This window comes from Diadema antillarum, unplaced genomic scaffold (genome assembly GCF_040938485.1).
Source record: "Diadema antillarum isolate AM-2024a unplaced genomic scaffold, OU_Dant_1.0 seq00000341_RagTag, whole genome shotgun sequence".
Lineage (NCBI taxonomy): Eukaryota > Metazoa > Echinodermata > Echinoidea > Diadematoida > Diadematidae > Diadema > Diadema antillarum.
This window is the reverse complement of record NW_027271354.1, coordinates 676,583-701,703: the sequence shown is the minus strand read 5'-3', so window position 1 is coordinate 701,703 and position 25,121 is coordinate 676,583. Positions and strand designations below refer to the sequence as shown.

Below are 25,121 nucleotides of genomic sequence, written 5' to 3'. Positions count from 1 at the left end.
GAACAAGCAAAAATTTTGTGTGCTCTTACTTTCATACTAGTTTCACATTGTGCAAAACTTGAAAAAATTTCCACATCGCAAAAATGTCCACTTTTAGATTAATTTTTATTTGACAAATGCAAACAGAAGGAAACTGACCAGAACTGAATATAATTCATTAGTGGACAAATGAGCAAAGAAAATGGAATCCCATTTTCTTTGCTCATTTTTCCACTAATATTTATTTGCTTACACATACCCATATTTTTCATTCCATAAAAGATTGGTTTCATCTTTACCTGCAGTGGACAATGATTGGACCAGCGTCGGCCGGATTGGCTGCTGATGACCGCTGGACGAAGGACAAGACAGGCAACGTGTAGGGTGGGACCCCGTGGTCTGGCCAGTCGGTGTAGTGGAAGTGGTAAACCCTTCTCTCTGGCACCTTACCATGCTGTAAGAATGGTGGGAGTCAAACAAGAACTGGTTAGTACCAGTCTGCCTCATGATTCGTGGGTGCAGTGAATTCATCATGACCACACAAAGTGTGACACGATGTTCAACCACCACAAAAAGATCTCTATCAAGTGCACCTCTCAGTCTCTCATATTGGAAGTATCAGAGATGTGCATCAAAATCAGGAGGTACAATCGAGAATGGTATCACAGTACTTTCAGAAAATCAGCCACTGAAACTATTTTTCATTGTCTGGACCAATCAAACTTCTTTAAAACCTGTGAGATTGTGCTTTACCTTTGTTTTCTTCTGGTTATGTCTTTTTTTCTTCTTCTTCTTCTCTTTCTTTTTTTTTTTCTGCAATGCAGAGCTGCCAAGGTTTTGACCAAAACACACCACCAGAGAATTTTGGGCTCACAGAAGTCCATATAATTAGACTTGGTTTGTCTGACGACCCCACGTGGTGTCAAACCCCTGTATACTCCTAGGGCAATAATTGGACAAACAGCATAATGCATTCATGGTACATACAGTGTAAGTGTCCGTGATGGAAGCTACCATGACAACACAAAGATATGATATCAACCCATCTGATTGCTGTCATAGAAGCTTCTATTGAACAATTTTACTTCTGCATTTATATGTCTTTTGTGTAATGGGCCCGATTTTTCAGACTTCAAAACTTATTTAACTATTCACAGCACTTTTTGTACTTTCCTTGGTAACAATCTCTAACTAGTAAAATTTGCAAGTTTTCATAGATCATCCCATTGCAGACCACACTTCATCTTCCATGAGTAAAACACAATAATACAAGAAAAAAAAGAGATCCAGGATTTTGACCAACATCTTAGGGAGTGGTGCACAGATAGATTTTCAGGGTGCACTGCCCTTCAGGAGCGCTTGTTAAAATTTGTTATCATGCTTAATAATAAGGTGGAAGAGAGCAATGAAACACACTTGCACAAGAGAAGCAGCTTTGGAAGAAAGCTGTTACAGCAGAGTCAATACATGAAAATCATACTATTAATGAGAAGATGACTGATCAAACAGCATCTGTCTGTAATGGCTCATGATTATCTGGCATTCTTCCTTCTAATTTTTTGATAGCTTTTTAACACTCTTAACCCATTCAGCAGTGACATTGGGATCTACTGCTAGGTTAACAAAGTTTGTAAAAAACAAATAAACAAACAAACAAACAAATAAATAAACAAAAACCAAAGGCAATATTTTCTCCAATATGGTTTCAACTACTTGGGCTGCAGAGTCAAAGACATACATTGTACATGCTGCTGTAGGTTGTCCAGTTTTGCTGTTTTTAAAGATACGATGTAGTTAAACAATTTACACACAAAAAAAAAAAATGAGGAGTGTTGCATTGTTATGCATCAGTGACACTGTTAAGATGCAGATCTCTGGTGTAAAATATCATGTGGAGTTACACAGGTCCTGTTAAGAACAACCTCAAAGGGAAATCTACCCTAAGAATAAGTATGCTGAAGAGCATCACAAAAATAAGAGGAACACGGTAGTGAAAGCTTGACCGAATTCTGATTAAAATACTAGAAAAAAAGTAATAAAAATCAGAGGTGCACGTACGATTGGAAATTTACTTGATGGGAATATTATGTTTCATTTAATAGTACAGGGCAAATGGGGGGGGGGGCTCGTTTGTGACATCACAGAACTGCCAATTTGTGTTTGATTTCAATTCAATTCAATTCAATTCAAATGAATTTATTAGGAATTTTCTGCATGGAATATATATTACAAACGAAATACAGTCATATATATTTCGTTTTATTCTCAAGACAATAACACATACAGTGTGTACATCCAAACATAATTGAGATATAAATGTACAGATTGAAGAAAAGAATAAGAAAACACATCAATTGGGAACCACTTGGGATATAGTGAATCAAATGATCTGACTGAATTATGGCGCATGTATTGGGAGAGTGAATGCAGAAGACTGACGTCAAATAAGCATATAGCCTGAAGATACCACAGCCTTCAAAGAAAGGGGAAAAAAGAAGAAGAAGAAGAAGAAGAAGAAGAAGAAGAAGAAGAAGAAGAAGAAGAAGAAGAAGAAGAAGAAGAAGAAAAGAGAAAAAGAAAAAAAAAATTGTGTTTGATTGATCAAAACTTTAAAAAAAATCAAAAACTTACTTTTTTTTGACAGAATTTGCTCACACTTTCACTGAAATGTTCCTCTTAATTTCTCTGCTTCTATTCACACAAACTTGTTTTCAGGGTAAACTTCCCCTTTAAAATGACAAAATACACAGGGCATTTGCTGTAAAAATGAAGATAACACCATATCAGATACACATGGATGTCAAAGGTCCGAACAACTGGCAAATTGCATATTAAGAACAAATCGATGAGTTATAATCACTAGTGGTGGATATATATATATATATACATGAATGTGATCATTTCAAATACATATTACATTACACATCCACTGAACAAACACACTGAGACACTAATCAAACAAATGCAAGAAAAGAAAAGAAAAGCAAAAGAAGCCAAGAGGCCCTAGAAACTGAACAACATTAGAATTCACCTTTCTCTGAAGGCAATAGTCACAGTTAGACCTCAACCTTGTCATTTTCACATGACTTCCAGTAAGCATTTCACAACACCTTGAGCCATATGACCAGAAATGAAAGTAAGATTGCAAGGGGGCCAAGGCATAAGCAGCACTACAACTAAATTCAGACATACATATACACGTACACACACGTCCAACACTCAATGCATAGACACATAGTCACAAGAGTCATGCATATATAAATAGATATACATTCTGCATATAGTCAGAAAAACTTGGCAAAAGTAAATCAACTTTGACAAAACTTCACTACAGTAAAAATGAAAACTTAACAAAGCCAAACCAAAGTCACGAGGATACTTTTTGTTTTTGTTTTGTTTTTTGTTTTTGCTCTCCACTTCAACATAACGGTTGGAGCTAGTGTTAGTTTGGAGTAGGTTTATGAATGAAAATGAAAATGAAAAGGTAAAAAAATCATGTGAAATAATTATAGTAGGATGGGGAAAAATGAAACTAAAAACAATGAATCCTGTTGTAAATTTACACTCCTTGAATGTGTGTGTGATAAATAGAAGGTATGTGACTTTAATGATGACCCATAGTTTTAGAATAATAATCAAGGGAAAAATTAAGAGTCTTGGGAGACTTAAGCACAGGACAAGGACACAACAGGCACACTCAAACCAGCATGCTCTCAAATGTTGGAGTTGTATCTCTGTGCACGTGTTTGGTAGGGGTAGAGATTATAGGGGCAGTGCTTTAGGGAATCTAGTCACACATGAAATGTTCTCCAAAAGAATACCATACTGGTAATCAGTTTACCAACGCAGGATGGGTAAACAAGGAAAGAGCACTGGGCAGGGTAGGGAATGTGGGGGTCAACTTCACAACTTCACACACATGACTGCAAACTGCATTTTAAAAAAAAGAGAGAAGGAGGAAATTTTGAAGAATACCTCTTGTTCACAATTAAAAATTTTGATTCCATTTTGATTGTTTTATGTGCTCACATATGTTTTATTGTGATAAAAGTCATGTTCACTGGAATTTTTTTCCTTAGGATCAAAATGACATGTAAGTTAGTATGGAAAAAAAAATATACATATATGTATATATATCTGATATCAAGTTTTTTTTTCTTCTTTTTTTCTTGTGAAAAGAATAAAGAAATTACATTTAACCAAGAAATCATAACCATCAAATCAACAAAAACTTTAACTTAACTCTTAAAATGAGCACAAGGAGTTAGATTTGTATGGGATTCTGATTAAATCAAATTTAAGCTCTTTTTTTTTTTGTGATAACAATACAAATCATCAAAAGCATTATATCACTGATGAAAGAAAAAACAAACAACCAAACAAGTGATACATAAACACTGAAAAAAAAATGGGAGCAAAAAATGAAAGGGCGAAGTGCAAATAATAAAGTGATAAACGGAAAGGAATTTGAGACCTACTGGATTCACATCCTGCTTCATCAATAATTACCGAGACGAGCAAGTAGAGAGAGAGAGAGAGGAAAAAATGACAATATAGAGATTGGTAAAGACATGATACCCTGAAACACATTAGGGTGCTGTTGCATTAAGATATCTTATCAAAGTCAGACACAAAGCTTGAAAAAAAAAAAGCATTTCAGCCAGATATCTAATCCACAACCAAGATGTGTTTCATTTGTTGTCCTTTTATTCCTTTGACTTTGACTTCAAGATCTTATGCAACAGGTATAAGAAGGCAATGAATAGATCATAAAGCTCACAAGGGATGGTAATACAACAAACGCCCTTTTAGAATTTACATATCAGTGTTCCTGTTCAGTATTGGTGGTAAAATCCAGTAAAAACAAACAAAAATTACATGAAGGCAACAAGCTAACTTCCAAGATAATGGAGATTTTGTTATTTTTTTCTCCCATAATGATGGAGTGTTACAGTTCACTTATACCTGGTATATATACAATCTAAAGAAGAGTCACCATCTCCAGCTGATAGGCAACATCCATAATGCTTTACACAATAGGGTGGAAAGTTTGGATAAGACACAATTTCAAAGTTCTTTACTGCACGTGATGGATTGACATAGAAAAAGAAAGTGAAACAACACAGCTGGGAATGAAGGTAAAATTTCTATAGATTTCAGTGCATGAGAAAAAAAAAAATGTTTACTCATAAAAGTTGATGTACATTTTCTCTACAAATATCTGTGTATGAAAAAAAAAAAAACTTTTTCAAAAGATTCATTCACATACATCAAAATGATGTTGCTAGCTCTCTTTCTCCCTGCCAGAATATGTCACGACTTCTAAAAAGAAAAATTGTCTGTCTCATGCTACAAGTCCCACACATACCTTTTTGTGTCGGTGCTTTAGGAGAAACGTTCTCAGTGTGTAGCTGGCAAATTTCTCCTTCGTTTCAAGGGTGACCTCGATCTCATTATAGCGCTCGGGAGTGCCCTTGGCTGGCCAGTAACGATCACATTTCCTCTGAATTTAGGAGGGGGAAAACATTTCTTTTTAAAGAGGAGTTGAACCAAGAACTAAATATCCCAATAAAAATGAATATCACTATTGATATCATCATTATCATTATTGATATTATCATTGTAATCACAATTATTATAATTATCATCCTCATCAACACTACTACTACCACTACTACTACTACTATTACAACTACTACTACCACTACTACGATTGCTATAACTACTACTACTACTACTACTACTTCTATTACTACTACTACTATGACTACTACTACTATTACTACTACTACTGCTACTGCTACTACTGCTACTCTTATTATCAATAGCAGTAGTAGCAGTCAGAGACTGAAGTAGTTGCAGTACAATTGTTATTATCAATATTCTCCTCCAATTTTCACCACCATGATTAATTATGGGTCTCATTTCATCCAACACTCACCCTTCCTCTTTCTTCCAGCTTTGTAATCATGACGATGACAACTGACTTCTGTTCCCAAACCAGACGCCAGAAATCATCGAAGGTCGATTTCAGCGGACCTGTAGCACACAACGGAACATATCGCAGTTTGAGAGTCATGTTCCAGCGTGAGGGTTTGCACGTAACAGAATAAAGCTACACTGCATTAACCTTTTCTGCGCCAGGGACTTTGGACAGCATGTACAAAACTATGGGGTTTTCTGTGCCAATCATGACTCAAAGTGCACAAAGGATTAAGAAGCCATCTTCTGATTCATAAGGCTGGAATAAGATGTGTTACTAAATGTGGACACATTACATTCAGGGGCTTTGTTTTATGGCACAGGGGTTGCATATATATACCAAAATATGGGTGCATATTCAAAGGCCCACAAGATCAAGACAAACTCTGTACTGCCCGTATATTTACTGAGTATCTTGGCAATTAAAAAAAACAATCATGTTCATTTGGAAGAGTAAGCTAATGAAGAACTGGGTGCATTTAAAAAAAAAAGGTTACTAGGAATTTATACATGATACTGCATATTCACTTTGGTTTATTTTTCCCCCCACGATAATACAGTGTATGCAGAATTAGAAATCTGTTGCTTTTTAATGCATTTAACCCGCTCTATTAGAACTTTTCCACAAGTTTACTTCCTTGCTTCTTTATTCAAAATTTTATTTCGAGGTGGATAGCCCCCAATAGGGTGAAAATATCTACAGGAAGAATATGTGTATTAATACATGGACTTCAAAGACAAATATGAATTCTGGACCATTCTGGACCACATAGACCACATTTCACAGCCTGGAGTACTAACCTTGTGTTGCTATGTATGCTTTCTGTCTGTTGAAGCCCTGTGGAATGAGATAAAGACAAGAAAGTTTGGAGAAATTAATTTCTCAGACTATGAAATATTGTATTACAATGTACCACTGTCCAGTCTGTCAGTTTGATCTGTATATTGCAAGTGTGGACTTGCCATTATACAATCTTTGCGTGCCATGTGACACTAGTGATGTCCACAAAATACCATGCTGTATATTTCTGTCGAATGACTGAGATATGTATAGGCACTGTATACGGTATTGCATTTCTTGGTCATCCTAGTAACTGATATGTTTTCTTACAAACATGTTCCAATCTTCTGTTGAAAAATCACTGGTTAAACAGCACACTATATTGATATGATTTGCTGTTTACTACCCATGGGTCAAGAGCCATACAGAAACTGAAATAAACAAATACTAAAAGCTCACTGAACATGACAACAGTCCAATGAGGGTATCAAGTTGCCAAGGCAATGCAGGGATTTATTGGCAAAATCTATAGTAAGGTACCGCGCTAACATGCAAGCTTGCTTGCGTAACACAATTCTCCCGGGGTATCGATTTTAGTGCTGCAGCGCGATCAGGTTACTGGCACACACTAGCATAGGCCAGGCCCGGCTGTGATTTCCTCGGCAGATCAGTTTTCAGAAGCGACACAAACAGGGGATAGAGCATCGGAATCAATTCGTTTTATCCCTTTCTTTTCTATGTTTCAGTGAGGATCAGTAATCTTGGCCCGCATTTTTGACTGTTGATAGATATGTTTCCAGGGTGCCTTGAAACAGATGTTCCACGGAGCAGCAAAGTGTTGCTCGATGTTGAATCCGAGCTTCATGTTACGCACCGACCGTGACACAGAACTATGATTATCAGACGTAGGACTTCAAATATATGTAAATCACGTACAGGTTTGTTGTAGTCCCTTTTTGTATATTGTATTCCAATACACACATTACACAAATGCAAAATGTAGTTGGGTCTTTTACTTAGTTCATCAAATGTAGCTTTTCTAGATGGTACATTCTCCTCGTTTCTTGCATTTGTTTTGTTTCGTTTTTTGCTATGCTCTACTGTTACAATGGACTCATGGTACAACAATAACTGAAGCAATGCAACAATATTCTTACATTTATCCCATATATTGTTAGGTTTACATGACAGATGTTAAAACTCCCTACTTGAGAGCACAGAAGAGTTAAAGGGTACTATGACACAGCATGCACAGAATTCTGACAGAAAGGATAACTCCTTGTGATGGCAGGGGAACAACTGCTGCAACGAGGTCATGGAGAAATAGAGTGGTGAAAAACTAAGGCAAGCCCCACCTATCCAGAATACACCGCCGAGACTGACCTCTAGATTAGTATGGACCCCTTTGTCTTTATAGAGTCTTTTCTTTCTTTCTGTCTTTCTTTAACCCAATAGGTAAAATGGTTTACCTTGGATGATTAAGTAACCCTAAAATACTGCTTTACATTTTTAAAGGAAGCCGCCCCACTGAAACCTAGACATAAACAACTAAATAAGCTGGAAGATGCTACAAACTGCAATTTTAAATATCTTACTAAAGGGAGGGCAAGTTAAAATATAAAACAAATTGAAGTTCATTTATTATTTTTTTTTCTTTGTAAAGGAGAGCTATGTATAGCACTGCAGCCATGTTTCTGCACGTACACACAAGCAAGACTTCCTATTGAAAATGGAACAAAGAGTTCCTTTATCACTAGATAACAGCCATGATGAAAACCTTGAATGGAATGAGAGAAGAACTTTCACTTTCAATGTGTCAAGTTTGGATTTAGAATGCTACAGTCCTCAAGCATCTTACTTACATCTATGTAATTTGCGTTGATGTACTCCGAGTCTGGCACTCCTGGAACTGGCTGTAGCAGCACTCTGGATGACTCGTCTAATACATGGAGGAATATAGAAGAGATGAGGGGAACACATAAAAATCAGGCCCATGACTGATACTGGTGTCATATACACACATCACCACCATCTTTATCTCTGTGATCATTCATCTTTTTGATCTAACCATCACCATCATCATCACTCTTATCACCATCCTCATCACTATCATTGTCATCATCACCACCTTCATCATCATCCTTAATCATGATCCTCTTCCTCATCTTCATCGCTGTCATCATCATAATCATCATTGCTGTCATCATCATAATCATTGTTACTGTCATCACATCATAATTCTCACCACCATCATCACCATCATCATCATCATCATCCCCATCATCATCCCCATCATCATCTCGATCATCATCATCCCCATCATCATCTCCATCATCATCATCCCCATCATCATCACCATCTTCATTATCATCAATACTCAAACAATCATTCCAAAATTAAAAACACATTCTTTGATCATCATCCTGTACATCATCCTCACAGCACTCTGGAGTAGAGTCATATTAATATCATGATATCACTGGTTCATAATGCCATTACCAATATGATATAAAGTGGTATTATTATCACCGACACCATCACCATTGTTATCATTACTGAAACCATTGGGATCGTAGACATCGATTTCACCATTATCTTACTGTCATCATCATCATCATCATCATCACTATCACTACCACCACCATCACCACCACTATTCTCATCATCATCATTCTCATCATCATCATCGTCGTCGTCATCATCATCATCATCCATCATCATCATAATCATGGCAAACACTGCATTCAGCACTTCAATCAAACACAGCCATCGTGTCAATCTCATGCCACTCTTCATCCTTGATTGTCGTCACCTAAACCTTTGTCACTGATACAGACCCAGCGGATGGGCGAGAAAAATGCAAGTCGGTGGCGTAGGAGGAGAAAAGGAAGTGATTGATTACCGGGGACAGCGGGGATTCCTGTGGATCCCTGAATTAAGGGGGGAAATCCCTGACAAAGAAGCATGCACACCTAAGTCACCAGGTTCTCACATTAAGATCCTGGCTTAATCCTCTTGGATGCAAATCTGTTACTATGCCCCCCCCCCCCCCCCCCCCCCCCCCACTTGCACGAAGCAACAAAATGCAGGCAATGGATTATGTGCTTGAAGAGGATATCAATCTATCATCATGATTGTTATTTTTTAAAAGTATGCACATCAGCAGATGGTTGACAGAACGGCATACATTCTCCTGAATCTAAATTGGCAAATACATCATCCTCTAAAATCCCCTTTGGCATTTAAACAAACACACTGTCTTTTGTAGAATCTTCTTCTTCCTTTTGTTTTACCTGCATAGGATTTCTTTACACAAAGAATGTACATTAGATTCAAAATCAAACTGTTTTTTTCTTCAACAGATGACAATAATATTTACTTATAAAGGTAACATATTTGTGAAGCTACACACACTAGCATCATACTCCTCTTTCTCCAAATTTCATGGCAGCTAGTTTACATGTAGGAAGATCGAAGTCTTGCTATTTAAAAACAACTTCAAAGTGACTGGTATTTAGTACATTAAGATATCATGACTCGCCCCCCCCCAAAAAAAAACAAAACAAAAACAAACAACAACAACAACCACAACAACAACAAACAAACAAACAAACAAAAATTAACTCACATGCTACAATGTTGGTGTATCTGTTCTTGGGTTTGTTGACAGGGTCTGTACTTGCTGCAGATGGAAATGATGTAGGAACTCTCTGGATTTCCTGTAATAGATACACAAGGGAAAGAAACATACAAACAAACAAACATAAATCACTTCATGTGCTCATCCCTAGTGACCTTTGTTCTCCAGAAAGCAGTTGGGAAACAGAAGCTCAAATTTTGCACCATTTTATCTATTTAACTAAGGAAAAAAAAAAAAACAAATTTTGATATAAATGAGCATTGAACATGTTGTCTAACAAATGATATCAAAGACCTTTTTCACGAGTAACATCTTCGAGGATAAAAGTCTACAAAATTCATAACTCGGAAAAATGAACTGACTACATAGATGTACTGTAAAACGAGAAATGTTCGCATGCATTTTAATTTCGCGAATTTCGTGAGAGCCAAGATTCGCGAAATTAAAAAGCATGCGAAAGTTCTTGTCTACGCTAAATGCATTGAATGTTAGAGGCAACTCGCGAATATTTCATGCCATGAAAATGGCTGTTGGCTCCAATTCGCAAAAATTTCATACAGCGAAAATATTATGTTTTACAGTAATATGTACAGAAAATATGTTGTACCATGGACATACACTGTACAATGGTGTAGCTGCATACAAAGTATGTGTTCAGTGGGTCTATACATGATTAGCACAATCACCACTACATTGTCCATGATTCATCTCTTTTTGATGCACAGGAAAAAAAAAATGGATGGGAGAGGATATTGGAGGACCACCGAATCTCACAGAGACCATGCATCAGGGATCTAGTCAGCTCATGTTGTGTGACATGGCTCTTTTCACTGCCTATTAGAGCGAGAGGAAATTGAATGATCTGCATGTTGCGAGCAGACCCGGGGATGAGTTTCACACTGGCGGCCCCTCAAAATCTTCTCCCCGTGGGGCTAGCCAGAAGCTGAGGATGCCACAAAATGTCAAAAGCCAAGTGGCTGTACATCTTTTGGGTCTTTTTTCCTCTTGTTTTTGCTTTTTTTTTTGGCACGCTGGCATGCACATTAAAACAGGTCCCGACACACTTCTGAAGTTTGTGGTAAAATGGCTAGTTTAAGAGTGAACCACATTTCAGATCACGATGATGAATTGATAGTACAGAAGCTGTTCATCATCATCAGCTGGTAGTAGCTGAAAGAATAAGGTTAATCTGTTGTCTCACGAAGCCAGGTAAACTCGACTTTACCTCGCTTTGTGAGACAACGGATTAACCTTATTCTTTCAGATGATATATTAGTACGGATGATGAGAACCGATTGATATGTATGCCCATTTGTCTACATGTTAAGTTCTTGCCAAAATTCGTTGACATTGAAATGAAGACGTCGTTGTTAATTATTCCCTGCTCTACGGCGGTGATGTGGATCAGTCTGTACTACATCTACCTTGCAATCATATGGCTCAGATTCAAGTCCCATAGGCCCGAATTCACAAAGGTGGTACAATTGAAAGCATGGTTTAAACCATGGACAATATACATTGTATATGGAGCGCGAAGTGTTGCATGGCCTATTTCATTATGAAATAAGTCAGTTTGTCTATTTCGTTGACAAAATGTTCATTTCCTTAACGAAATGATCATTTCGCCGATGAAATGTTGTCATTTCGTTACGAAATGACTGATTTCGTAACAAAATAGACCTTGCGACACTTGGCGCTCCATATAAATTGTCCATGGTTTGACCATGGTTTCAATTATACTACCTTCGTGAATTTGGGCTATAGAGTCTAGCTGAGCCATGCTGTGTGTAATCATGCCGTCCCCTCTTGTAAGAAGCAAAACACTCTGTCCCTCGGATAAGATTTTCCATTGGAGGACCTGTGTGTGAGGGAGTCACGACTCACACACATCAAAGATCCTACTGCACTTTCTTGCAAAAGAGCAGGGTGATATAAATCTGATGAAGTGGTCCATCCCACATGATACCCCAAACTAGAAAATAGGCGATTGACGATGACCCCTCATGGCTATCCACAAGTGACTAGCAATACTGTAAAACGAGGAATCTTTGCATGCATTTTAATTCTGTGAATTTCGCGAGCCGAGTTTCGCAAAATTAAAATGCATGGTACAGATCTTGTCTACACTACAATGTATATGCACTGAATGTTAGAGGCAACTCATGAAAATTTCATGCTGCGAATATGGCCGTCAGCTCCCATTTGCGAAAATTTAATGCCGCGGAAATATTGTGTTTTACAGTAGTCAGCAGATGGTGTCAACCAGGCACATTGTGCCACACAAAGAAGAAGAAGAAGAAGAAGGAAAAGAATATTATCTGCTGATAAAAAGATAGAGCATAAATTCCCTGAAGTGGTTTATCTATATATCAATCTACATTTATATCACAAGTGTGGGATTGAGAATATCTAGTAAATTATTTACAGTATTAATGGCCAAACTAAGAAAGTCCACACAAAAACTAGGAACCAAGAATTCTACCCTTCATCAGATAGTTCATTGGATGTCCAATTGTTGATTCATGGTTACAGATCTAATTTGTTTGTACATATGATTGCCTCTGAGGGTGAATTGGTTAGTTGTGTCTACTGCAATGCTGCCAAGGGGGGGGGGGGGGGGGGTGGAGGAGGGGAGTAAGAGCTGCAGTGTTTCTTCCAACCACTCCGTCTGTGGGTTGTGCCACAGTTGGCTTTCCTGGCATTCCCCACAATGAATATTATACAAATTGCAGAAACATCCAAGTATGACTCACTTTTTACCCCTTTCAACCACTAGCTTTGTGGTCTGCTGTTGTTGTTCCTGTCATATTGGCTATTTATCTGGTTGTGTTATGCAAAAGGAAGAGATCACAGCGTTGCCTGTCATTGCTGGATTTCTGGCCACAACAGGACATTGCAAATTATGAATTTCACCCAAGCAACACTTGCAATCAAATTTAAGAAGTGTAGATTGAGGATGAGGTAGGGTCTACAACTTAGGTATAAAAGTGGCATCAAAGAAAAAAATAAATATGGTTTTTGGAAGGTGGGTAGGCGTGTACAGGTATGACTTCAGTGAGGTTATCAAAAGGTCACAAAACAAAGGAAGTTAACTCATAATTATTACATTACACACAAACAACACACACACGAACACACGCACGCACAAACACACACACACACACACACACACAACCACACGCACACAAATACATTAATTTGCTCGCAGTCATGCTTTCATTCAAGAACACACACACACACACACACACACACACACACAAATGCACACACAAATAATAGAACATAGGGCAACCTCATTCTACCATGATGTAATGACAGTCATATGAAATGCAAACTGCAGTGTCTATTTCAGCATTACTCATGAAACCACCTCAAAATCTGAACCATACGAAGTATATTGCAGTTACTGTAAAACCAGAAGCTTTGGAGCCTATGGCCTTTTTCATGGCACAAAACGTTCGCGAATTGCCTGCCATGTTGGTGTGCAGCATTGTATTGGCATTCAATGGATTGCTTAGACAATGACTTTTGTGTATATTTTACTTTCGCAAATAGTGGCTCCTCACGAAATTTGCATAAGTTTCATGCATGTGAAAATGTCTGGTAATTTACAGTACAGAGAGTACTGTAAAACGAGGAATTTTCGCGTGCACTTTAATTTCGCGAATTTCGCGAGCGCCAAAATTTGCGAAATTAAAATGCACGCGAAAGCTTTTGTCTACACTACATGCATTGAATGCCAGTAGCAATTCGCGAAAATTTCATGCCACGAAAAAGGCTGTCGGCTCCAATTCGCGAAAATTTCATGCCGCGAATATATCGTGTTTTACAGTATACTTAACTTCTGTTATTGCTATCTTGCCTTAAGTGCAATTTAACACCAATTTCTAGTTTTCTTTAGTGAACAGTAAAGTTAAACAGACCAAATGGGATACAGGCCTCATCAAAACCAGATCTAAAGTACATAAAAGTTATTAAAGTTTAGTTGTCCATGCTTTCATTAATCTGTAATACAACTTTAAATACTCAAATTGGCAGCAGTGATGATGTCATCACCTGACAAATTTCCAAATGAACTACACACAAATCTCCACTAAATACCTTTTTTTTTTTACACAAATCAATGAGAACAAGCTACATCCTTCATATCAAATCATATAGTACATGTATCACATTAATCTTGATTTTCAAAATATGAGTCTTGTTTACAAATAGGGACTGGGATATTCTCATTTATTTTTTTGTCTTACAACCACTGTCAAAGATTGTGTGCACACATAGCATTTTATCTAAAAAAAAAGAAAGGAAAAGAAATGATCACACGATGCTGAATTGTCAGTGTCCTGGAAAGTATTGCAAGTATACTGTAAAAGTGGATATTTTTGCACGATTAATTTTTTGCGCAGAGCCAGGTGAGAAGAGTTCCGCATGTTTTTAATTCTATGATATCAGGACATCAACTACTGGATCATAAGGCAGGCAAAAATATAAGCATGCTTTTATTTTCGTGCCAGTTTCTGGTTGCGCGAAATGCATGAAAATTTCAAAACAGCAAAAATGTCCACTTTTTTAATACAGTATCTTAGAATTTGAAGCAAAGTTTCTGGAGTATCCACCAGAGGTCTGTCCTAAAGAATCAGATAAGACAGGATGGGGGAAGCCAATATGAGCTCAATGGAGGAACATGGGATCTCTCACAGGTCTTCCCTGCATCACAAACACCAGTGAGCACAGCTCTCCTTTTGCCTTTCCTTCAACTTTGATTACCCAAGATACGAAAAACTTACAGCCCACCTGCTCTTCATTAAAAAAAAAAGAAAGAAAAATGACAACTTTGACTATTATTCTTCCTTGCCTATCGCACACTGCAAGCTTATCTGCCCTGCTTCTAAATTTAGATGGACCCCAACACTGCTGGAACACTCACAAACAACAACAACAACAACAAAAACGGGACCCAGGCTACACAGTTCCTTCCAAGTTCTCGTCCTGTGAATATTAACTTGTGCGTCACTGAGAAGCAGGTTGCCATGGAGACCCTTCACCCCCTTCCCTCTTTCCTGCTCTTCCTTGTTAGGTGATGAGATACATGTGTCATCTTAACCTTTTGCTCAATTATTTGAAGATGGAAATAATTGTCTAGTGAATGCCCCCCCCCCCCACCCCACTCCTAATTATACATGTACCCAACCTTGTAAAGAAAGTTCACATCCCATCTTTTCATCTTAACATTAAAAGAGGAAATAATGGAAGAACACAATGGTGAGGCAAAGAAAGAAAAAACCCAGGGCTAAGTATATTGAACAAAAGCAAGAAACAAAATAAAAACAGCTTTTCAACAACAAAAAAAGTAGGGAAAAGTATTGCTTGATGTTTGTCTTTCCTCATCAATTTAAAAAGAAAATATTTTTGTTTTTAAGAGGAGAAGAAGAACAAAATCACCAGCATATAATTCTTAAACCATCCCCTAATAAAGATATAGAACTTTATTAAATCAGCATATCCCATATATTCATTCGTATGTCCCTACATGTACATTGGAACACACACATACGATCTTCCACAGTCCCTTTGAAATTTCCTCTTGATGTGGTTTCCGCAGAAGATAAAGATCGAACTGAAATTCGCACTTGCTAATATTCAGTTCAAATACAAGTTTACGTCTTGCTTCTCATGGGGGAAAAATTAAACTTTTGCCAAAATTTAAAGCGGGACTTTAAAACATGATCGCCCACTTTCTCACCTCAATATATTTTTTTCCTAAAATGCAAGGTTGGCTTGATTAGCTGCAACATTAAACTGACACAAGCTCTTGGGACAAGTTATATTTGGAAAAGGGAAATTTCCATTTTCGTTGGTATTAACTTGCGTGCTCGGTGATGACATTACCCAACCTATCAATTTCTACTGTACGGGTGTTTACCGGCCAAATTAAACAAATTTGAAACTGTCTTTCCACACATGATACCTAATGATGACAGCAATGTGTGTGGCACACTGGATTCATTGCAACATTAAATAGATAGTCATATATTAATTAAAAAAAGAATCACTGACAAGCTTTTCTTCATACTCATATTCAATAACAAACAAAACACTGAAGAAGTAACTCATGTCAATCTTGAGCACAAAAAAATTGAAAAAATAAAAATGCAGATTTTTCCTTAAAAATCTTGTTGTTACATCACTGTCTGATGAAAATGTCTAATTTCTCATCTACATTGCACTACATACAAATGTATATGTGTGGTAGAGGTGATGCGCTGATACATCTTCTACAATACATGGTGATAGGTTGCCTATGCAATGTCATAGATATGCAAAGTATCTTCACACTTCTTGCCCACATCTCTTGGACTGAGAAATGTCAACATTCTAACTTTTCCCATCAAGGAAGCCAGGATGAGTAAAAAGCCTGGATAGATCTATGATGTCATGCTCTTATCATATCAGAGAGATGCTTTTCTCTTGTGCCCTATTTAGAGCTAATGGCTCATGCTGCTATATTTTTAATATCACATAGAGTGTCTGCTATACAACATTTATGACAATCCCATGCAGCACACAATTTATGAATATGTCTCCCCATATGTATTTTTTTATTAGACGTAACTTGATTGCCAAATATTGAGCCCTGATGATATTGTGTCTATCAATTCAAGCCTTCCCCCCCCCAAAAAAAAGATAATAACATTAATATGCAATGAGAGTAAGACAAACAAAAGGCAAAACATATAAAACAAACCAAACAAATTCATGATCTGTCTCTTTACTGAAGGATGAGATCATATAGTGCGTGAACCAGCAGCTGCAAAGATTTGCTGAATGTGTTTGAAAGATGTTGAGGTTTTTGTGTGCTGACAAATGGTCTCAGTGGTTTCAAATTGTCAAACAGGTCCCTCATCATCTCCTTGAAGAGCCCTGTTATTCTTCTGCAGGGCTGTGGTTCCTCCTCACAGGTGCAAAAGGTCACTGTGTTACCCCTAAGACACACGTCAAGCACATCAAAGCATTGAACTGATCATGTGTCTGGAACTGATTGACTTTCAACTGTCTGAGCGATACCTAAGCTCGGACCTCTGTTTTGTTTTGTTTGCTTATTTGTTTTTTGCAAGACCTTTTTTACATTCCATCAAATTTCCCTGTGTACATTCCATCAAATTTCCAAGTGTACTCTAGAGATGACAATTCTATTGAGATCTACATGAATCAAACTATTAACTTGAAATGAATCACAATTTGGTAGTGAAATAAACCTCTTCATATTTAAATATTCCCCTTGTGTGTTCAAAACCATTTCCCCTTATGCCTACTTCAGGTTGTTGTTGTTTTCTTGTCTTTAAATAAACTAAGCATGGAGTTGAAATTACTAATATAATATTTTCGTGGAGGTACAATGTATCACATTATACATTATACATAATTATATCTTTGCAGGTGAATGCTTTTGACATACATGAACTGTCCATAGCCTTAGTTGGTAGGGCGAGGAATGAGTGGATAAAGAGAATGGAAATTCAATCTCTCTGCGCGTTAATCTCCCCACTGGACCTTACTCAGTGTCACGAAGATAATCTCAAACATGGAAGAAATGTCACCGCGCCATCCAGGAACACAAGTCACAAGAAATAGCAGCCATCGGAGCAAGTAAATCAAAGTGTGCAACAGGCATCATCAAGGTAAATTTCGGAAATGGACCGAGAGTGACCCGACGAAAGGAAGATTAGTTCTACGGCTGTTGGGAGCACACGCGTACTGGCAGTCGGGACGAGGAGAAACTTGGGTCATGTGAACAAATGGAGGCCACCTGGTTTTGGAATTGTGAGGATGTGTCACCTGCCAAGCGACATCAGTCTAACATCCCGTGGACGGCGCGAGACAACACCCTGTGGCCTGTCAAAGCTTGTGAAAAATAAAAAGCCTTCAAAAGATTTTTTTGTGTCAATAAATTGACGAAAGAGGAGTGAGGTTTTCTTCTGTCTCCACTGCCAGAAAAGGGCATGAAGTGCAAGGTTTGACCTCCCATGCCACATGGTGGATGAAAACAAGGCAGGGTATGCCGTATCTTATCAGGACTTTATCACATGACGCAAGCACGGATGAAAAACTTTGCGTAAGATGTTGTCATCACTACAATTTGGGGGAAGGGGTATCAAAAAGATTTTATAGATGCAAAAATAGCATCTTTATTCCAGAATCAATAGTCTCTGAAGGTGCTATTTACATGTCAAGGTTTGTACTTTATCTTGAGCCCACTAGAAGATTTACACCACAAGTTCTCAACATAAAATCTGAGCAAATTCATCCCATATTTTCACGACTCTTGGCAAACACAGGCAGGATTATGATCCAATATCTAACACATCATATTCTGATGCTAAAAATGCCATCAACAGGTAAAAGTTTTTGGAAATTGTGAGTACAGGCAATAGAGGGCAGCCATTTATTCGTAGGTTGCCTGGATCATCTGATCAACCTGTTCAATTCAAGCTGATCTCTCACAAGCCTAGTTCACACTGAGCTAAATTAGTTTCAAATTTAATTTGAATTTAGCTTTTAAATTTTGATGATAGTGGAGCACCAAGTGACTTCAACTTGAAGTTAGGGACAGTGTGAATGCTTTCATAATTACTGAACTTCAAGTAATCCTGGACATTCCTTACCGCAAGATTTCTTGTGGTTAAGGACAGCTCGATGATAAGAGTATCCCCCTCCCCTGTTGAGCATTGCACGTGGCAGGCCCGAGTGCATGAAGTTTTCAATATTAAAGTTTTTAGTTAAGCTCAATCCCCCTGACAGCTGAACAACTTCTGACAAAAAAGAACACTTTGAACTGTTCCGTTTTGTATATTTCGAGTGCATGCTGCTACTTATTGCCACTGGCAGCAGCTCCACTTTAACATTTTGGGCAAATGCTCACAACGCTTGAAACATTGGTTATTGCATGCGGCACACCACACTTCCGCACTTTATTATCCTGTGGTACTCACTGATAAAAACTTATCATTGATGACAAGCATGATGTAAACAAGCTTGTAGTTAAAAGGTAACAATGTCACCTACCAACAATGGCAAGGTGTTCAATTTAATTAATGAATTCAACTCAAGTACGTGTGCCCATGATTTTTCATCGTGGCTACTACTAACACACTGAATAATCAGCGCTTATTGAAGTCGATGCAGGGCATTTTGTCAAGCAGTTGCCATGGCAAGGTTACCATGTGAACATAGCTATAAACTATGCCGGTGTCCTTTACTGTAGCTAATTGGGTAATCTCTTTAAGACATTAAAGTTTCATGTTGCTAATGGAAATGGCATCTCATCAGAGGAAATCCTTCTCACGCTCTGTTTTCTCTTTGTATTTACACCTCTCTAAAATATGGTTCTGCCTTTAATAACTCGTGGATGAAGGACACCAGCTTTGCATGAAATGACACTACTCGCAAGATGGACTAACCTCATATTCAGCTGCAAATCCACCATCGCTGTTGGCGTGGTTGGCGATCACGTGACTCTCAAACTTGCTGATGTGAATAGCCGGCTCCTCCAGGTCATCTGAGGTCACGAGGGAAGAAAAACAATACCACAGAAAGAAAATAAAAGAGTGGTGAAAGTTTTCATCTTTCCAAACTTGGGACGCTACTTGATAACGTCAGAAATCTTGTACAAATCTTTTCCTTTATCATGCTGTATTCATCTTGGGGGCACTATGGCATAGTGGATAAGACTCCTGACTCCTAATTGGAGGACCCGCGTTTGATTCCCGCCCATTGCTTACACATACATCATGGACAAGATGTTTTCACCCACCATGTCCCTCTTGACCCAGGTGTATAAATGGGTACCTGGCAATGCTAGGGTAATAATAATGGCAGGGCCCTCTAGTAGAGCAGTGGCAACACTGAAGAGGCTACCCGGGATAAATAAAACCTTATTAATATCATCTTTAATATGGACACAGAGAGGGAAAGAGATGCACTGTTGCACAGTGAATGGGACTCTTGACTTTCACAGGAGGTCCTAAATTCAAATCCTACATTGTGCAAAGGTTCTTGGAGGAGATGTTTTTACCCATGATGTCCTCCTTTATCCAGGCATAAAATCTGGTACCTGGCAACGCTGGAGTAATAATAATGGCAGGGCCTTTTGCTAGAGCAGTATTAACACCGAAGAGGCTACCCTGGACAGGTAAGGCTATGTTGTAATGATAATGGCAGGGCCCTCTGGGGGAACAATGCTATAAGAACACTGAAGAGGCTACCCTGGATAGGTAAGGCTATGTCATCACTATCTTCATTATCTTTGCCAAGGACAGATGATGTTATGTTTTCATCAGTGTTTATTTGTTTGTCCGTGTGCAAAATAACCAAAAAAGTTGCAAACAGATTTGGACGAAACTTGCAGGAAAAGTTGATAATGACACAAGGAACAGATGATTAAGTTTTGGTAGTCATCTGGGAATTTTTATGAATTTTTGATCTTTTGACCTCTTGGGCCAATGAAATTGGGAGTTCAAGCTGCATGTATTTGAGGCTTGCATGCGCTCACTAAAGCCCATGTTCTGTTCAAGGCAGCACAAAGCAGCAGGACTTGTTAAGCTGATGACATCAGCACAAGGTTTCCATATTGGGAAATGGGAGATTTTTAGCATGCATGTATGGGTGGGATGAGTTGCTTGGTGGAGGTCTGTGCTCTTCAAGTGCTTTTCTAGTTGTTACAATTATATGGGGGGGGGGGGGGGGAGAAGAAGAAGACTAAGGTTGAGTATAGCGCTTTTTTCCAAGGTCAAGTACTAAATTTTTCCAATAAATCCTGCAATAATTTCAAGCCTAACCCTTCACTGCCATTTTGCTTTGAGATATAGATCAAGTGACCAACTTTTGAACATTCTCTTTCACTCGTTATGGAACAACACTCGTCCCAAACCCACTCAAGTTTTTCATCTGCTGTCCCAATGGAATTTAAGGTTATACCCACAAGATGTAGTTCTTCCAACACTCGAAAGTAAGAGCATAATTATCACTTTTGATACATCCTGAACAGCTAAACCTACATGTGTGTAGTTGAATCAAGAGGCCAGACATTCATACCATGTATGGCACTGGGTGAGTGTATAATAAAAACGAAAAAATACACAGTACATTACAACAAAAATGAAACTGAGATATGCCTTGACCAAGTTCTACCGGTAATAGCCATCATTCGACCTAATCAACACTCATCTTTTGTGATGATAATGGGGCACTTTAATTTGACAGGAAGTGCAAGATGTGTTCTCATGTGGTATCGGAATACCACTGGCCCATAAACAATGGCAACAACTTCCCTTTCTGGGTAGGAACTGCTGATCAATTTCTTCTTCAATATTTGGGCCTCTGCATGCATTAGCTGTATGGCTAGAAATGATGATATGCAGGCTTTACTACGGTCATACAGAAACAAGAAAAAAAAACACACACACACACAAACACACACGTGTGAAATTGAAAGTGCAGTAGAAGTGGAAATTTTTGTGGTTTTGCTTGCTATATGTACATTGTACCACCATGTGATGTCTTGATTCTGGGGAATTAAAAACACATGAAATTCATGTTACTCAGCAGAGTGTAACAAATTACTCGCATGAAAATATTCCCTTTTACAGAAGCACAATGTGTTATGGAATACAACAGAATTTATAAGGGGACTGTATACAACAGGTTTCTAGAATACAAGCCCCTACATAACCATAAGCTACAGCGTACCATCTAATCCCTAACCCCATCAACCCCTCCCCCCCCCCCAAAAAAAAAGAGAGAAAAATATCTATATTGACCTTTATGTTACTTTTCTATTGCATGGGGGCAGAGGTTAGGTTGGTGAATCTTTCTTAAGTTATTCTTAAGGTGAATGTGACAGACAAACATACAGACAACTAAATCGATGTAAGTACACAGTGAGGGGTCAAGCTGTAGCTATCATGGCAGAACTACATAAATTTGGACTGGAAGCACAATGTAGTTCGGCCAGAATCTTTAAAAAACTTAAGTTGTGTAACACTGTGCTTACTGTAGAATTACCTGTTGAGGACGAGTCCCGAGAATACTCGGGCAGGTATCTATGGGAAATGCATGTTACAGCAAAATTAGCCCATCCTCAACAGATTAAAAACCCTACCAAGTCAACATCCACTTATCAAGGCAAAGATTCCAGGTACAGACTTACTTATCATATTTACAAATCTTTAATCTAAAACATAAACAAAAACAGATTTCTCATGTTGCTTGTATGCAGCCATTCTTGGCATAGTGATGGAAAGTGAAATTTGTAGGGATCTTTCAACGGTGGCCTAAAGAGCACCGACAGCCGACGACGTCAGTTAGTCAACTTTCTTGACATCATCACATCGCACATATTTTCACCAGGGCATCCTTTCCTGGCTAAACATTTAGGTAGGAGCATGAACATTGGGACAATGGAGGCTGAAACATGAGTCAGGGACCATAAAAGATACTGTCACATGATATCAATCAGTCCTTCATGGATGGCTCTTTCTTTGCCATGTCTTCCTAGGAGGAATGGGGTAGGGGAGGGGGGATTGAGGGGTGAGGGGTTAAATTAGGGGTGATGAAAAGATGAGAACACTTTTTGAGTCTTCTTCAATCATCATGCTAACCATATCATGTTGAAGGCAGCATCCTCCCCAATTGTATAGGATCACAGAAGGCTGGGAAGGGGGGTGGGGAGGATAGAGGAGATAGAGGGATGGGGGGGGGGGAGGGAGGACATTCATATAGACATTGAATGATGACAGCTTTCAGTCAGAACGGTTTCAAGAGACCTTCAGAACATTATGCTGCAATTGTATGTTGCAGAACTTTACCTCCCCGAAAGGCGAAACCAAAGACCATTGTTGTGCGCGCACGCATGGTTTAGATGAGATAAAATGAAGGATTGCTTTCGAGACTATTATTTCATTGCTGCATCAATTTGCGTGATGCCTCACAGAGATATATCATCATACACAGCTCTTGACTAGTTGTGAAATGTGATTGTCATGTCTCGTAGCACACGTCCAATTTGGGACTCAGCGTGGCAATATTGGAAGATGTTGAGATTATGAAATAACATAGTCTTTTTTACCCAGGGCAGTCCTCTTCAGTATTAGCACTGTGCTTTAAGAAAGACCCTTGCCACAATTATTAGCTATCCCAGCAATTATACTGTTCTACTGCTATCACGGCACAAACAGTTGTGGTCTTCCACTCCAGTGATGGCAGCACCAACACTGTAAAAATTCATCAGCTTTGGAATGGACTGTCAAATTTTCCTCATGCAGTACAGTCATGTTCTACTAATATTGCTCTGTTCATTGAATCCACATATTTGGGCTAAAGTCCCCTTTAAGCACTGCCAGGCACCTATTTATATACACCTGGGTAGAGAGGTACATCATCGGTCATAAATCTCATTCAATGAGGGAAGCACTCTAGGCTTGTTGAGTCTACCTCAAGGACCTCCTCTTTTAGGGCCCACAACATCGCCTAGCACTTCACAGTACTCGGAGCAAACTCAAGGAAATCCCTCATTTTGCTCCATCTCCCAATACTTTGGGCTACACTACATGACATGTTATTATTGGTATCTTGAGGCACATATACATTGTACTGTATATCAGATTGGTAGACAACAACAGTTGCATGAGACTACTGCTGTTCAGCTAAGTATCACTTGCACATAATAAGGGGCATATTACTGTCATAAAAAATTCTCACAAAATGACAAACTTTACTTCTTATGAAGTTTTCTTTAAAAAAACCAACAACAAGGTAACTTCTGGGCCTTGTTGCACAAAACAAAGGTAACTTTATACTTTAGGTAACTCGGCAAACCAATGGTAACTACCATAGCAACACTTTTCAATAGCCAATCAAAGCCAAGAAATTAATGATGACTACCATTAATTGTAACATTACCATGGTTCTATGCAACATGGTCGTGATCACAGTGTTTTATTCCCCCGACAGAATTGACATGCTTCCACTTTTTATCCCAGGTTGTGAATGAGTAATTTTCATGAGGGTCCCAAAGAAGCCATAATCTGATGACTAATGAAGGAAATAAATTAGTGGGACGGAACAATTGCCAGCAGGTATTTTTGAAGTATATACTACATTATATATATTCAGTATGGAAACCTTGAAACTCCATGATTCAGTATGGAATCGGCGTTTCCCCTGCACCAAGGAAAAGACCCGTCTATAAACAACTTTGTCTTAATTTACGCAAAGCTGAGAGGAGCTTCGAAGGGGATCTCTCAGAGAGTTTCAAGGGAAATTGTCCAGCAACCATTCCCAGACAACAGTCAGTAATGTGTGTACTATACCATGAGTCAGCAAGGTAGGAAAAATCACATTATTACTGAAGAGATATACAAAAAATAAACAGAGACAATAACAGATAAAAACACAAATAGAATACAGATTTACAGATGAATTTGGAAGGGAGATAAATGGGATAGATACATGTATAGATCAATAACTAGACATTAAGTGGTAGATAGAAACAGACATAAAATATATACATATACAGAAATAGATAAATAGAAGCAGATTAAGATAGAGGTGATGTGGTCGACAAATGGGAATACAAGAAAATATTCTTCCTGACAAAGTCTGAGCAGAAAGAACAAAAAACACTAGCATGAATAAAATGAAACATGCATAGGAGTACATGTAGCAAGCATTCATGAGAGAAAG

At 38.3% G+C, this 25,121-nt stretch overlaps 1 protein-coding gene across 1 annotated transcript in view; it reads right to left on the bottom strand.

Annotated features, from left to right (window-relative positions):
• The window catches only part of LOC139730887 (putative receptor-type tyrosine-protein phosphatase mosPTP-1), a 269,592-nt gene that overhangs the window by 11,731 nt on the left and 232,740 nt on the right, over positions 1-25,121 (bottom strand). The window contains exons 14-20 of the mRNA XM_071641763.1: positions 19,841-19,938; positions 10,371-10,461; positions 8,605-8,681; positions 6,763-6,799; positions 5,921-6,018; positions 5,348-5,482; positions 279-433 (exon numbers count right to left, since the gene is read on the bottom strand). Of these exons, the coding sequence (XP_071497864.1) occupies positions 279-433; positions 5,348-5,482; positions 5,921-6,018; positions 6,763-6,799; positions 8,605-8,681; positions 10,371-10,461; positions 19,841-19,938 (691 nt within the window). The remainder of the gene's footprint in view (positions 1-278; positions 434-5,347; positions 5,483-5,920; positions 6,019-6,762; positions 6,800-8,604; positions 8,682-10,370; positions 10,462-19,840; positions 19,939-25,121) is intronic.